Source organism: Artemia franciscana, chromosome 7 (assembly GCF_032884065.1).
Source record: "Artemia franciscana chromosome 7, ASM3288406v1, whole genome shotgun sequence".
NCBI classification, from domain to species: Eukaryota; Metazoa; Arthropoda; class Branchiopoda; order Anostraca; family Artemiidae; genus Artemia; species Artemia franciscana.
Window position 1 is genome coordinate 28,187,607 of NC_088869.1, and position 13,826 is coordinate 28,201,432.

Below are 13,826 nucleotides of genomic sequence, written 5' to 3' on the forward strand. Positions count from 1 at the left end.
TAAAGAAGTTAAAATGTTGTTTTTTTCTGAACGGCATTATATGGGTTTTATTCCTTAGATTCATTAATTTTTTTCACAACATATGTACAAATTTGTCCCTGAATAAAGAGTCAGGAGTGTATCTAATTATCAGTATATTTCTTAACTTGAATATAAGAAATTAATTAGTTCCATAACAGATAAAAAATAAATAGTATTTTATTTATTAGATGTTTTTTTAAAAGAGCGTTTTTTTAGTTCTCACTTACTATGGGCTGCGGGAAAGGGGGTATACACAGGGAGAATTGTAAGCTTTAAGAGGAGTTTCAGCAATGGAGATTTCAATAGTACCCTAGTTATACTTCCCAATCATTCCTCTCCAGAAATGGCAACAAGAAGTACCATATGGCACTTAACAAAGGTTTGTTAAGACGAATTTGAATGAGGCAATACCTTTTAATCCAGTCACGAAACATCTCTATGTGATTTTGCGACGGCTGTAGCAAAAAAAAGACATAAATGAAATAAATCCAACTAACAAGATTATTATAGCTACATTTTGTTTTTGACTTAGGGTTCATTACCACGATCTGATTGTCAGTCTTTTTGATACTTCATCTAAATCTGTTACAAGCACAAATTTATTCGTGCCCTTTCAAACTCTGCCTCCTCATGGTTAAACTTTCAATCTTCAGAGGTCTCTAATTTCAAATTGAGGCATTTTATTGAAAACTGAACGTGGCTTGAACAGGCCTTGAAAGGAACTAATAAAATTAAACTGAATATTTGATTTATAATGTAATTAATTGCTGAAAGGTCATAAGTTCAAGATTTTGTTTCAATGTGATTATTTTTTATTTTCAGTGCTGTAATAAGTACAAAAGAAAACGTTTATAATATAATTCGTTTTCAATAAAGCGCACATGGCGGAGTAGGCTTTAGATTTTTACAGTTATGGAAGGATGCAGTAGCCAAACTCTTGTTTCTAGTGATTTTTGTTCGTTTTAAGTTTGAATCGAACCATCTATTGTGTTTGTTTGCTTTTATGATTTTTTATTTAGTTTTTGTTCGGTTTGGATTTCAGTTTTTTACTGTTTTAAAAATAGAGTTAAGAGAAATAGTCAAAGTTTAGCCTAAAGAGCGAGGCGTTGAGGAGGAAAAGGCCCTTTCATATACGGAGTAATTTCTGTTGGTTTTAAGTTTTAACGCTGCTCCTTACTTTCATTTAAAAAAACTTGTCTTTTTTATTTAATTTATGGACGTTTTTGAATTAATGCATGTTTTGATCTAGGCTCTCCGCACATAAATAATTAAAACGAAATTTGCATATTAATTAATTGCAATTAATCGTTGGATTTTGAGAAAAAGGAGCAAGGGAGGAGGCCTAGTTGCCCTCCAATTTTTCGATTACTTAAATAAGCAACTAGAACTTTTAATTTTTTTCAAACGTTTTCATTGGTAAAAAATCTACGTAACTTACGAATTAGCTTACGTAACGAATTTCTATACTCGTATGTTTTTATTGCGTATATGAGGGGGTTCAACCCTCGTCGATACCTCGCTCTTTACACTAAAGTTCAAATTTTGTCCCAATTCCTTAAGAATGACCTCTGAATCACAAAGGCCGTAGAAAAAATAGTTGAAATTACTAAAAATAGTTTAGCGTATAGAGTGAGGTATAAAGAGGAGGCAAACCCCTCATATGCGTAATAATTTTTGTTCGTTTTGAGTTTTAATGCTGCTCCTTACTTTCAGTTGAAAAAAACTTGACATGTATTTTTTAAATTGTTTTTTGAAATAACGCTAGAAAATCCTGAGCCCCCTTCATTGAAATTCTCTTCCCCATGAGAAGTTTCTCCATGGAAATATCCTCCCACGTAACCCCCCTCAAATCTCCCTCTAAACCAAAAAAATACACTTCCCAGTAACCATTACTATGTGTAAACACAGGTCAAAGTTTGTAACTTGTAGCCTCTCCCACGGGGACTGTGGGGGAGTAAGTCGTCCCTAAAGACATATTTATTAGGTTTTTAGACTAAGGTGAATAAAATGGCTATCTCATAATTTTGATCTGGTGACTTTTGGGAAAAAATGAGCGTGGAAGGGGGCCTAGGTGCCCTCCAATTTTCTTAGTCACTTAAAAAGGGTACTAGAACTTTTAATTTCCGTTAGGATGAGCCCTCTCGCGACATTCTAGGACTCTCTGTCGATACGATCACCCCTGAAAAAAAAACCAAATAAACACGCATCCGTGATCTGTCTTCTGGCAAAAAATACGAAATTCCACATTTTTGTAGATATGAGCTTGAAACTTTTACAATAAGGTTCCCTAATATGCTGAATCTGATGGTGTGATTTTCGTTAAGATTGTATGACTTTTAGGGGGTGTTTCCCCCTATTTTCTAAAATGAGGCAAATTTTCTCAGGCTTGTAACTTTTGATAAGTATAACTGTTCTTGATGAAACTTATATATTTAAAATCAGCATTAAAAATGCGATTTTTTTTTATGTAACTATTGGTATCAAAATTCCATTTTTTAGGAGCGACCGGAGTACCACGAGTACCATTTTAGGAGTACCACGAACTGTTTGATCCATCTCGAAATTTTCTTAAAATTTAATCTTAATATTGTTAGCCTTTTTGAGACTCACGATCAATCATGCCACCTCTCCCCAGTAACCAGCTTTGTATATAAACATTGGGCAACTTTACACACACAATGCTTCCCCCAGCGGAAGCATTGTAGGAGCATTGTTTGGAGCATTCCTCTCCAAAGCTTTAGGGGGGATGTCATTCACAGAGTCATAATTATTGGCGTTTTTGACTATTTGGAACACGATGTCTATTTCAAAATTTTCAGCAAATATTTTTTTACATATTGCAACTAAAAATACATGGGAGGAGCTGCTGGCCCAACAACCACATTTCAGTATCCCTCCAACACATCCTGAAAGTGTCAACTCAATACTCAGTCATTCTTAAAATATTACAGATCTTCCTCTTTGATGAACTAGATGCGCATAGTGCCTTTTTATATAGTATAACATACCGCTCAAGATTCTAAAAGGCTTTAGCTTAATGCCCCTAGTATTTCCAGATACACACAAAATTAAATATTTTCCTTTTCTTAATGACAAGTCCTACATGTAAACAGTGGGTAAATTGCATAATTTAAATCCTTCCCCCGGGGATATTGGGACATGTCATTCAAGGAAGTATAGCTTTTGGACCTTTTGACTAGTTTGAAGAAAATTACAATTACAAAATTGTGCTCAGTTTTGAGCGAAGGGGACACTTAAAAAGAGCAATGAGAGGGGGAGGGGGCTCTTTACCCTAAAATCTTTCTTCAAAATCTTCTCAACATATATTGAAATTTTCAGCTTAATACCTTCAGTCATTGTTAAGATATTGCTGATATTCCCCTTTCACAACAAGCATGCACAGAGTGCCTTGAATGTCTTCGACATACCTCTCAACATTTCCTTCTTGTTTCACCTTAATATCCTACGTCTGTTTGGAGATCCAGGATCAAACATGCCCTCTCCTCCAAAATAGTCCTCACATGTTAACAACAGGGAAATTGCATAATTTATTGCCTTTGCCCCGAGACGGGGGGGGGGTCAACCCCAGAGTTATTTGGTGAGGGTATTTGACCTTCGAACTATTTTGAACATAATGCCTGTCACAAAACTTTGATCTGATGCATTTAGGGAAGAAAGGGTGTGAGGGGGGCTTGTTACCCTTGGCTCACATTTCATTTTTAACAAGGGCACTAAACCTGATTTCCAATCAAATTTTATACGGCCACCCCTTCCATAAGAACTTTGTATGTCAGCAATAAGGAACTTGCTTAACTAACAGTCGTTACCCCAGGAGTTGGGGAGTGGTTCAACCCCACAATGGCCTTTGGACTATTTAAAAGATTGCTATCTCAAAATTTTGGTAATTTTCATCAGGTAAAAGATTATGTATTAGGGGGGGTGCCCCCTGATCACCTTGGACTCTTAAAAAAGAACTAGAAGTTCCGATTTTCAATCGAATAAGCCTCCTACAAAGTCTATACGACCATCCCATTCCTCAGAAACGCTAATATATGTTAACAATGGGCAACTTGCATAAGTCCTTTCCCCGAGGAATATGGGGGATTTGTCAACCCCCTAAGCAATAGTTATTTGGCTTTTTGAGTATTTTGAACAAAATGATTATTTAAAAAAATTTTGGATGCATTTGGGGCAATGCCAAAAGGGGGACTGGGCACCTTCCAATAACTTTTGACTCTTAAAAAGGTCCTAGAAATATTTGATTTCCAATCGACGGAGCTCCCTCCAAACTATATACGACTACCCCTTCCATCAAAAACCATATATGCTAGCAATGGTCAACTAGCATAACTTGAAGCCCTTGCCCCAAGAGCTGGGCGAGGTTATCAAATCTTGAATCATGGTTATTTAATCTTTGGAATATTTCTAATAAAAAGACTATCTCAAAATTCTAGTTGGAAGCATTTGGGAAAGAAAGAGAGGGGGGAATAGTTGCCCTCTGATAAGTTTTGATTGTTAAAAAGAAAATTTGAACTTTCAGCTTCAAGTCAAATTTGTTCTCCGAAGTTTTACGTCCACCTCTTCCATAAAAACCTTTGCGATGGGCAACTTGTATAACATAAATCCCTTGCCCGGGGGGCTGTAGGGGCTTCGTCAATCTCCAAGTTACAGTTATTTGACTCTTGGACTATTTTGAATACAATGGCTATCTCAAAAACTTTGCTTGGATGCACTTAGATAAACGAAGGCAAGGGTTGGGGGCTAGTTGCCCTTCCATCACTTTTAACTTATAAGAAGGGTGCCTTTACTATGGACAACGCTAAAGCATTACTTCTGATCTCAGCTTTGACAAAATACCCGTTTAGTTTAGTATATTTTTCGGTGTAAAGAATAAAGTACACAAAATTTTGCATATACACATATACGTACATATACAAATGTTTTATTTTCAAGGTCAAAATTAGAAGTAGTTTCACCCAGATTTCATGACTTTGATTTGCCGATGATTTTTACTTCTTATCGTCAACAAGGCAAGAATCCCACCCAAGGCTCTTATATGTGTAAAGATGAAATTCAACCCAGTAGTAAATTGCGAGAATTGAATAAGCCCACTCGCTTAGAAGCACCTTATTCATCACTACATGACTTGCGACGGGACAAAGTAAGTATTTTTTTCTAAAGCAGAGATGATTTATCGTGTTACGCTAGGGAGAAGAGGACAGCAGGGCAAAGGAAAGAGCTCTCAATTTTCGAAGTTTATTATCATTTCGAGGCATATCCACAAACCGTCCCCTCCCCCCAAAAAAACAAAATGCATTTCATGCAGAAGTAGAGTTGCGTTAATGGCAGCTTGCTGTTACTAGATTGCGTAGAAAATAAAAGCAAATTTTGTCTTGATAGAGAATGAAAGAAGTATTGTGTATCTGCGGCCATTGAGTAAATAATTTGCATAACTGGTATACTTAGCAACCAGACCCAGTCACAACCGCCCCCTCGCCCTAGAAGCTAAATTTTCTGTTAATAAAGAGGATGCTCCTAATTTGCATATTCTAGCGGATACATAATTTGTATACTCCTGTGAGTTTATAATTTACTAGTATTATAATACTAGTAAATTAAATATTATATATTATATTTAAATTATAAATAAATGAATTTTGTATAAATAAATACATTATAAATAAATATTATAATGAAAAATGAAAGTGGTATATGTATGCTGGTCATTATTTCTTTTTCTTTTGTTAAAGCTGAACAGATTATTTTTATTGTGTTGGTTCGTTTGTAATCAGCAGTGTGAGATTTAATTTAAAATATATAGAGCGGGGAAAAAAACTAAAAGAATCTTGTGAAGTCTTGCTACTTAAGGTTTTTTTTTTCAAAGCCAGAGAGACATAAGTGTGAATAATAGGATTTTCAAATATTCCATTCGGTCGTATTCCTATTGGTGCCATCCATTTAATTTCACATGAAACGACACGTCTTGATGACGTCTTGAAGGCGTATCATGACACATGACACGTCTTGATACATCTTGATAACGGTGCGAATCTTGATTAATTCGCAGTTCATATGTCTAACTCTAAGAAAGGAAGATAGTCAAAATAAGTCGTCATCCTCTTTATGTGTGTCTGACGTTTGTAAATCCAGTTCATCTGTCTCTAATTCTTAAAAAATCCCTGTTCAAGCGTCTCTGACTCTTGAAAAAATGATTCCAATTCGCATATTTCTGACTTTTGTTTTGGTAAAAACCAAAACATGAACATTGGCATTGGTAAAAGCCATAAAAGTTCAGTTTATTTGTCCAACTTCTGATAACATTACCGTTCATCTGCCTCTGACTTTAGAAAAACGTTAATTCATATGCTTCTAACTAAAAAAAGAATCTGGTTAACAAGTTTCTGACAACAAAATTCTCATTCATGTTTATGCAACTGTTGACAAATCTAGTTAATGTGTATCAAGGTTTTGAGGATCCCATTCACATGTATTTAACTTTTGAATGTTCTGAAGAAATTGTGTTCGTGCTTTTCAAATTTTTGAAAAAATCAAGCTCACATGTTTCTGACTTCGGAAAAATGTCTTTCACCTGTCTCTGACTTTGAAAAAAAACCTGAAAAATTCATTTATCTGCATTTAACTTTAGAAAAAAACCATAATAATCTGTTTGCGTGTTTCTTCAAGTTTTAAAAGGAAAAACTCTGGTTTGCATATTTCCGACTTAGGAAAATTTCTGTTCACCTGTCACTAACTTAGGAAAAACAAACCTCAAAAATTCGGTTCTCGTGTCTCTGGCTCTTGGAAAAAAATTTAGTCCAATTTGTACTCTTCTGTATTCGGAAAAATTCCCATTGAATCTGTTTCTTAAAATAATGTTAAAAAAATGTATGGAATCCAAAATAGAAAATTCTGTTCTATTGTCTTGAAAAAATTGTCTTGAAAAAAAAATGTAACTCTTAAATTCAAATGAATATTTTTATTTAAATAATATTGCTTAGAATACTACCCATTATTAATATCATTGAACAACCATGGACATTTTGAATCGGTTCCATAAAATAATTCATCGTGTTCTCTCTTGAAAGTGTAGCTACTGGCTTCTCTTAGTTTGTACTCAGTAGAATAACCATAGAAAAACTCGCTAGAATAATCAATTTGGGTCATTCATAATTTTTAGTGCTGTGTCACCTACAGGCTGAATTTGTGCTTTATCATTGGTATTATTGGGTTCATTGACATTATATGTTTGTACACAATCAATAGTACTAATATTGTCATATGCGCTTTGCTTGGCATAGAATTGTCTTTAATTTTTTGGTGATATTCTCTGCTAATACCATTTTTATTTTACTTGTGGTTTTATTGTCTACCACCATATTATATATCAATAGGTAGGAATTTCGACAAGTAGACAAGAAACGGCTTATGATATTGGTGCGGCAGTACGCGTGTCCTCTTTGTACCTTCTGTTGAATGCTAATACCCAAATCATGGCGATAGGATTTATCAACAGGTAACATGTTACAAGAACAGAAAGCAAGAAGCTGGCCTTCGTCATCAACTATCATTTTTATGTTTGCATTCTCTTTAGGTGCTATTACCTCCGGAAATGTTTTTCTTGCATATCCACCATCTAGAAAGTGGAATTTTTTCGATATTCCAAAGAGATTTAATCTCTCACTGTCATGACAATTCAAGCATACATTTTCAATTGTGTTACCACTGCTACTTGTTTCATAGTTCAAATATTTGTCTTTGTCAGCATTCAATCCTACAATAACTCTATTATTTGTACACACTTTCTTGAAATATTTAATATTCACTTAAAAAAAAGATGGAAGTGTTTATCCTTCTAGTTCAAGACTAATATCGATCAAAAACATATAATAAACTTTGTAGTGTCGTTGTCAGTCACATAATACCTCAGTGGCAGCCACATAGAAAAAAATTATGTTACCCAATGATCAAATAATGATATCGGTCAAATGCCCATCGAACCCTAAAAATTTCTGTTCTTACGTCATGTTTTACTGGTGGAGGGGGAGGGATATCTCCAAGAATACCAGAAACTTTGCAGGTTAATTTAATGTAGTATTATTATTGAAATAGTCGCACCTACAAGAGTATATGTTAGCAATAATATTGTAAAAAATTGAAATTTTTGAATACAATGCAAAAAATAATTGAACATGTTTTTATCTTGACATGGTAGTTATTTTTTTTCGTTGCCATACACGAATTTTTCACATGGTTGCACCTATAAGCTCATCACAAATTTCATCGTTGCTATTTATCTTTTCAGTGATGAGGTTATGTTGTGTCTTTTTGCGTTTTTCTCTTTTTTGTTTGACAATACCCATGTTATTGCATCGTGATAAAGGGAAAGAATAAAGATCATTTATTTATTTATTTATTTATTTATTACTACGCATAGTACTAGATATCCGTGATATCACAAAGATATCCATAGTATTAGATATTACAAATTTCATCGTTGCTATTTTTCTTTTCAACGATGAAAAATTAAAAAACATTATGTTTTCCGGAAACCACACTAGCCTTCAGAGAGTTTAAGGAAGCAGTAGTGTCAGTTTTATATATGGTAATCTGTCTTGGTTTTAAACCTGACTTGATTATTCGCTTTAATTCCAGCTGCTTTTCAGGTTTTATGATCGCTCTTAATTTTTCAAAGGAATTTTTTTTGGGCAGTATTTTAAAAATTAATTTTCGTTCGTCCTTAAACGGGGTAAATTAAAAAAAAAATATTAAAAAAACATGTTTCTCAAAGAAATATTCAACCTATGACGAGCAGAAATGGACTAAAATAGACATTCGCATTGTAAAATAAACATAAAGTACTATCAATAAATCAATGAAAATCAAAACAAACAGAAATTACAATAAACAATCAATCCAAAATTAAAACGAACAAAATTACCACAAAAAGGAGAGGGGCTAACGCCCCTAAGCCTTCTAAGTACCAGAACGCTATTTCCACTACACTGATTACGTAGTTACCTAACTCTTTTTTTGACATTTAAGCAGAACAAATAACCTGCTCCAAAAACATTCGTTTTTAGGCAAAAGCAAGAATATCAAGTATGGATGTCGAGGTGAGTGAAAATGAGATATTCAAGAGGAGATCCAGGTCAGCTGCAAGACAAGACAAACAGGAGAAACAAAGTTTTAAAAGTGCAGCCAAATCGAGGAATCATAAAAAGGCTATAGAGCCACCAAAACTGGTTGACTTCACTGGTGACAACGTCGCTTCAGTTTTGCGTCGTCAATCTACAAGGCAGGTAGCTTTCTGTTAATGTCTCTTTTTCATTAATTCAAAAGCAAGGACTGAGATAAAATCAGCATAATCTGCATTATTCTTTTCTTAGCTTGGAAATATTTATTTCCCTCCTCTTCTTGACTAATTAAGAACCCACTTTTGAAAAGCATGATTCTAAAAAAAAATAAAGAATTATCCTGAAAAATAAGTAACGAGTGAAAAATGAGACACATAACGAGTCAATCTTAAAAGGAACATAAATCACTAAAAAGGAGTAAGTCCGGTTTAAAACCGGCAAAAATCAAAACGACTAATCAAGTCAAACTTAAAACGGACAGAAATTACCATGGATAAGAGCTGGACTACTCACCCCTTCAAACTTTCGAAAAGAATATGCATCCTTTGTGTTTTACAGAAAACAGTACTAGCAGTCAACTTTTAATAAGTTAAAGCTCAGGAAATTAAGAAAAACAACAAGTTGGTCACCAAAAGCTTTAAAAAGAATAAGAATGAACAAGAAGCAGAGAAAAAACAATTCAAATAAATAAGAGATTCATATAAATTCTTGATTTCTATTATACAATGTTTTACAAATGTCTTACGATTACAAATTCGTACTTGACTTACTTGACTTAAGTCTCCTGCCAGGCACTGGCTGGTGTAGAGAGTGACCTCTGCCTCCTTCATCGACTTCAGTCAATAGCGAGTATTAGTTTTTCGCCTTGTCTGATTTTTGCCATCGTCAAGAACTCGGACAGGCTGTCAGACCAACGTTTCTTTGGTTGGTCGAGAGGTCGCTTTCAACCGGCTTTGATAGGGTTGAAGTCGTAGATCGTCTTGGCAGGTAGATGTGGTGGCATTTGAAGCAGGTGCCCGAACCATCGAAAGGTTCGCTCGGCTGCTTGAGTCGAAAACCGAGAATGATTTATGAGCTGCAGAAGCTTCTTAATGTTGGCGAGGTCAAACCATCGCATGCCCTCGATCCTCCTCAGACTCTCGACATGAAATACGTTGATTTTCCTGAGAGCTGCAGCTGATGCTTTCCATTTGTCAGCTCTGTAAAACATGACAAAACCGACAAGAGCGTTGAAGATCCGACTGATGTTCAGACAGACTGACGATTCAGTCTGTCAATAACAGAAGACGCTTTTGATAGTCTCGCTTGCCGCTCGGGAAAAAGCGAGCCATTGGAAGAAATTATGGAGAGCAGGTAGGTGAAGTGTTGAACAACTTCGATGCCACTGTTGCTGTCCAGGCTAACTGGAGAGTTAACAATAGGAGAAGACGGGTCTATAGCCATAATTTTAGTTTTGTTACAGTTTATTTACAGCTTATATACAGTCCTCCTTTGGCAGCATCTTCTCGTAGAATTCAGAGTGCTCCCAGCACCTGCTGCATGGGGTCCGCCAGAATGGCCAAATCATCGGCAAAATCAACATCTGTTACGGCACGATATCTGAATTTGAGCCCTATGACTATATAGAACATTGTATTATATTTCAATAAATCCTTTTTTACATGTTGATTAATAATTCACTACCATGATCTGTTTGAATTTTCCTATAACAATCTTGTTCATAAGATGGATTAAAGAGCTTAGCAACCTCATCACCTCTCTTTGACAGCAATGGAATGGAATATGCATAGCGACTAAAAATACACCTGTACGGACTATTCTGATGCTTTTAAACCTCATATAGAGTAAAAAAAAATCTGCTTGTAACATATGGAATGGAAAAAAGGCCGTATTTTTGTGATAATGACTACCTTGAGCTCTATTACTTTGATGAAGAGAGTAACTTGGTTCATTCTGTAGATACTACATCACTAGCCTCTTTTGAAGCCAAGTGACTCGACCAAGTGCTATGGGGGAGCTTAAACTACCCGCTTCACCTAAATTCTCATAAACGCATTTCAAAACTCGAGCCATTTGAACGCAAATACGTATTGAAGTATCCACTATCCTTTTGCATACTAACAGGTGATACAATGATATGAAGACGCCTTCGCTTGCTACTTTTTAATAACGAATCATCATCACCACTTGGTGTGCTAGTATTTTCCGAAAATGATTTAAAAGTATCTTTTGACAGTTAACTATATTTCTTTATTCGATTTAATAATGTTTATTGGCAATAAGACTTTTTGGAAAGTTTGTCGGGTTTAAGTATTTACACAAATGACTGTCAATTGATGCAAGTCTTTCACGATTTGCAATCAAATACGATGTCAAATCAATTAGACTGTAGGTCTTCCCATGGATTCTAACCTCATTCTGTTTGCGATCAATTTGTGCATTTTCACTTTCAGTGAAATTAGTTCAAAGTCTTTTACATTACTCACGACACGATTGAAGTAATAAGTCTGCAATACTTGCTAAGACTTTAGACAATGCCAAATCTTCTACTTCCTGTTTTGGTTGTGGTGGTGGTGGTGTTGAATTATGATATGGATGCGATCAGTGAAATTTACTTTGTCTTTTGCCTGAAATTTACCTTTGTCTTTGTCTTTTTGTCTTTTGCGAAATGCCCTCAACCCCCCACTCTCAGAGAGGCACTGAACTTAGGATCTTCCGATATCGTAATATTTCAGCATTCCGCCATGTGTAAAACGTTAAGTTACCGCTAAAACACAAAGTACGCCGTCGAGCTTTTCGCAAAATAACGTTCTGTTATCTATGATTCTCAAATAACTTCACAAAGGTCTGACCATTTGTTCATATTTGTTGCCAGGTATGGTGCCCAGTGGGCTGGAGGGGCACAGAAGTGACCCACATTCTCGCCGTTTTGTATGCTGTTACCTGGTTTTGAAGGCTCAATATTTTCACTTTCCAAGATTACCTTTGCATATTCATTGGATACCCTTGCTTTTTTAGGGGGAGAAAGCACCTCCTGGCTGGGTTTTCCTGTAATAAAAGTAATTTTGTAAGTTTTCCAAATAACTTGACCCTAGTTTCAACATGTCCCCCGTTAAATTCATCTCTATTTGTCAACGCATAGCCAAAAATGTGGTACTAATATGACAGCAAGCATGAGTGCATATCCCCTCTTGCTTACGCTATATACGGGATGGGGAGGCTCACTCTATGATTCAATATTATTCTTAAAGACTCTTGTATCATTTTCCACAAGGAATCATCGCTAAAAATAAAATCAATTTAACAAACGTTTCTTAATTTTTTCGAAAATAAGCATCTTTTTTCTTTTAAAAAATCGTTCCTTTGCCAAGATCAGTACAAATTACCTTTCTGATGGCTTATCCTACAATTCCCCTTTCAAAATAATCTACTCTAAATTCACCTTTATTCATTAATACAGATAGAATTAGCTATAATTAATCAAACAGTTCGTGTTAACGAACTGTAAATAAGGAGCGACCCGGCTCAATAGTAACCAAAACTCTAAAAAATGGAATTTTGGTACCAATAGCTACATCAAAAGAATCACATTTTAATGCTGATTTTAAATGTATAAGTTTGATCAAGTTTAATTATACCCATCAAAAGTTACGAGCCTGAGAAAATTTGCAGTATTATAGAAAATAGCGGGAAACACCCCCTAAAAGTCATAGAATCTTAACGAAAATCACACCATTAGATTCAGCGTATCAGAGAACCTACTGTAGAAGTTTCAACTTCCTATCCACAAAAATATGGAATTTTATATTTTTTGCCAGAAGGCAGATCACGGATGTGTTTATTTGTTTTTTTGTTTTTTTGTTTGTTTTTTTTCCCAGGGGTGATCGTATCGACCCAGGTGTCCTAGAATGTTGCGAGAGGGCTCATTCTAACGGAAATGAAAAGTTCTAGTGTCCTTTTTAAGTGACAAAAAAAATTGGAGGGCACCTAGGCCCCCTCCCACGCTAATTATTTTCCCAAAGTCAACGGATCAAAATTCTGAGATAGACATTTTATTCAGCGTAGTCGAAAAACCTTATAACTATGTCTTTGGGGACGACTTACTCCCCCACAGTCCCTGGGGGAACTTTCCATCGAGGAATTTGTCATGGGGGAAGAAAATTTCCATGAAGGGAGCGCCGGATTTACTAGCATTACTGAAAAAAAAACAATTAAAAAATAAATATGAAAAAGTTTTTTTCACGCTGGAAGTAAGCAGCAGCATTAAAACTTAAAACGAACAGAAATTATTACCCATATTAGGGGCACACCTCCTCCTAATACCTCGCTCTTTACGCTAAAGTATTTTTAGTAATTTCAACTATTTATCCTGCGACTTTTGTGATTCAGGGGTCATTCATAATGAATTGGGATAAAATTTAAGCTTTAGTGTAAAGAGCGAGGTACTGACGAGGGGGTGAACCCCCTCATATATGTAAAAAAAAACATGAGAATACAAAAGTTCTTTACGTAAGCTAATTTTTAAGTTACGTATATCTTTTACTTATAAAAAGATTCGTAAAAAATTAAAAGTTCTAGTTGCCTTTTTAATTAACCGAAAATCGGAGGGCAACTAGGCTTCCTCCTCCGCTCTTTTTTTCTCAAATCATTCGATCAAAATTATGAGAAAGC

General features: G+C 35.2%; 1 protein-coding gene across 1 annotated transcript in view; it reads left to right on the forward strand.

Annotated features, from left to right (window-relative positions):
- The window catches only part of LOC136029118 (uncharacterized), a 29,395-nt gene that overhangs the window by 9,517 nt on the left and 6,052 nt on the right, over window positions 1-13,826 (forward strand). The window contains exons 4-5 of the mRNA XM_065707197.1: window positions 4,975-5,182; window positions 9,102-9,316. Coding sequence (XP_065563269.1) covers window positions 4,975-5,182; window positions 9,102-9,316 — 423 coding nt within the window. The remainder of the gene's footprint in view (window positions 1-4,974; window positions 5,183-9,101; window positions 9,317-13,826) is intronic.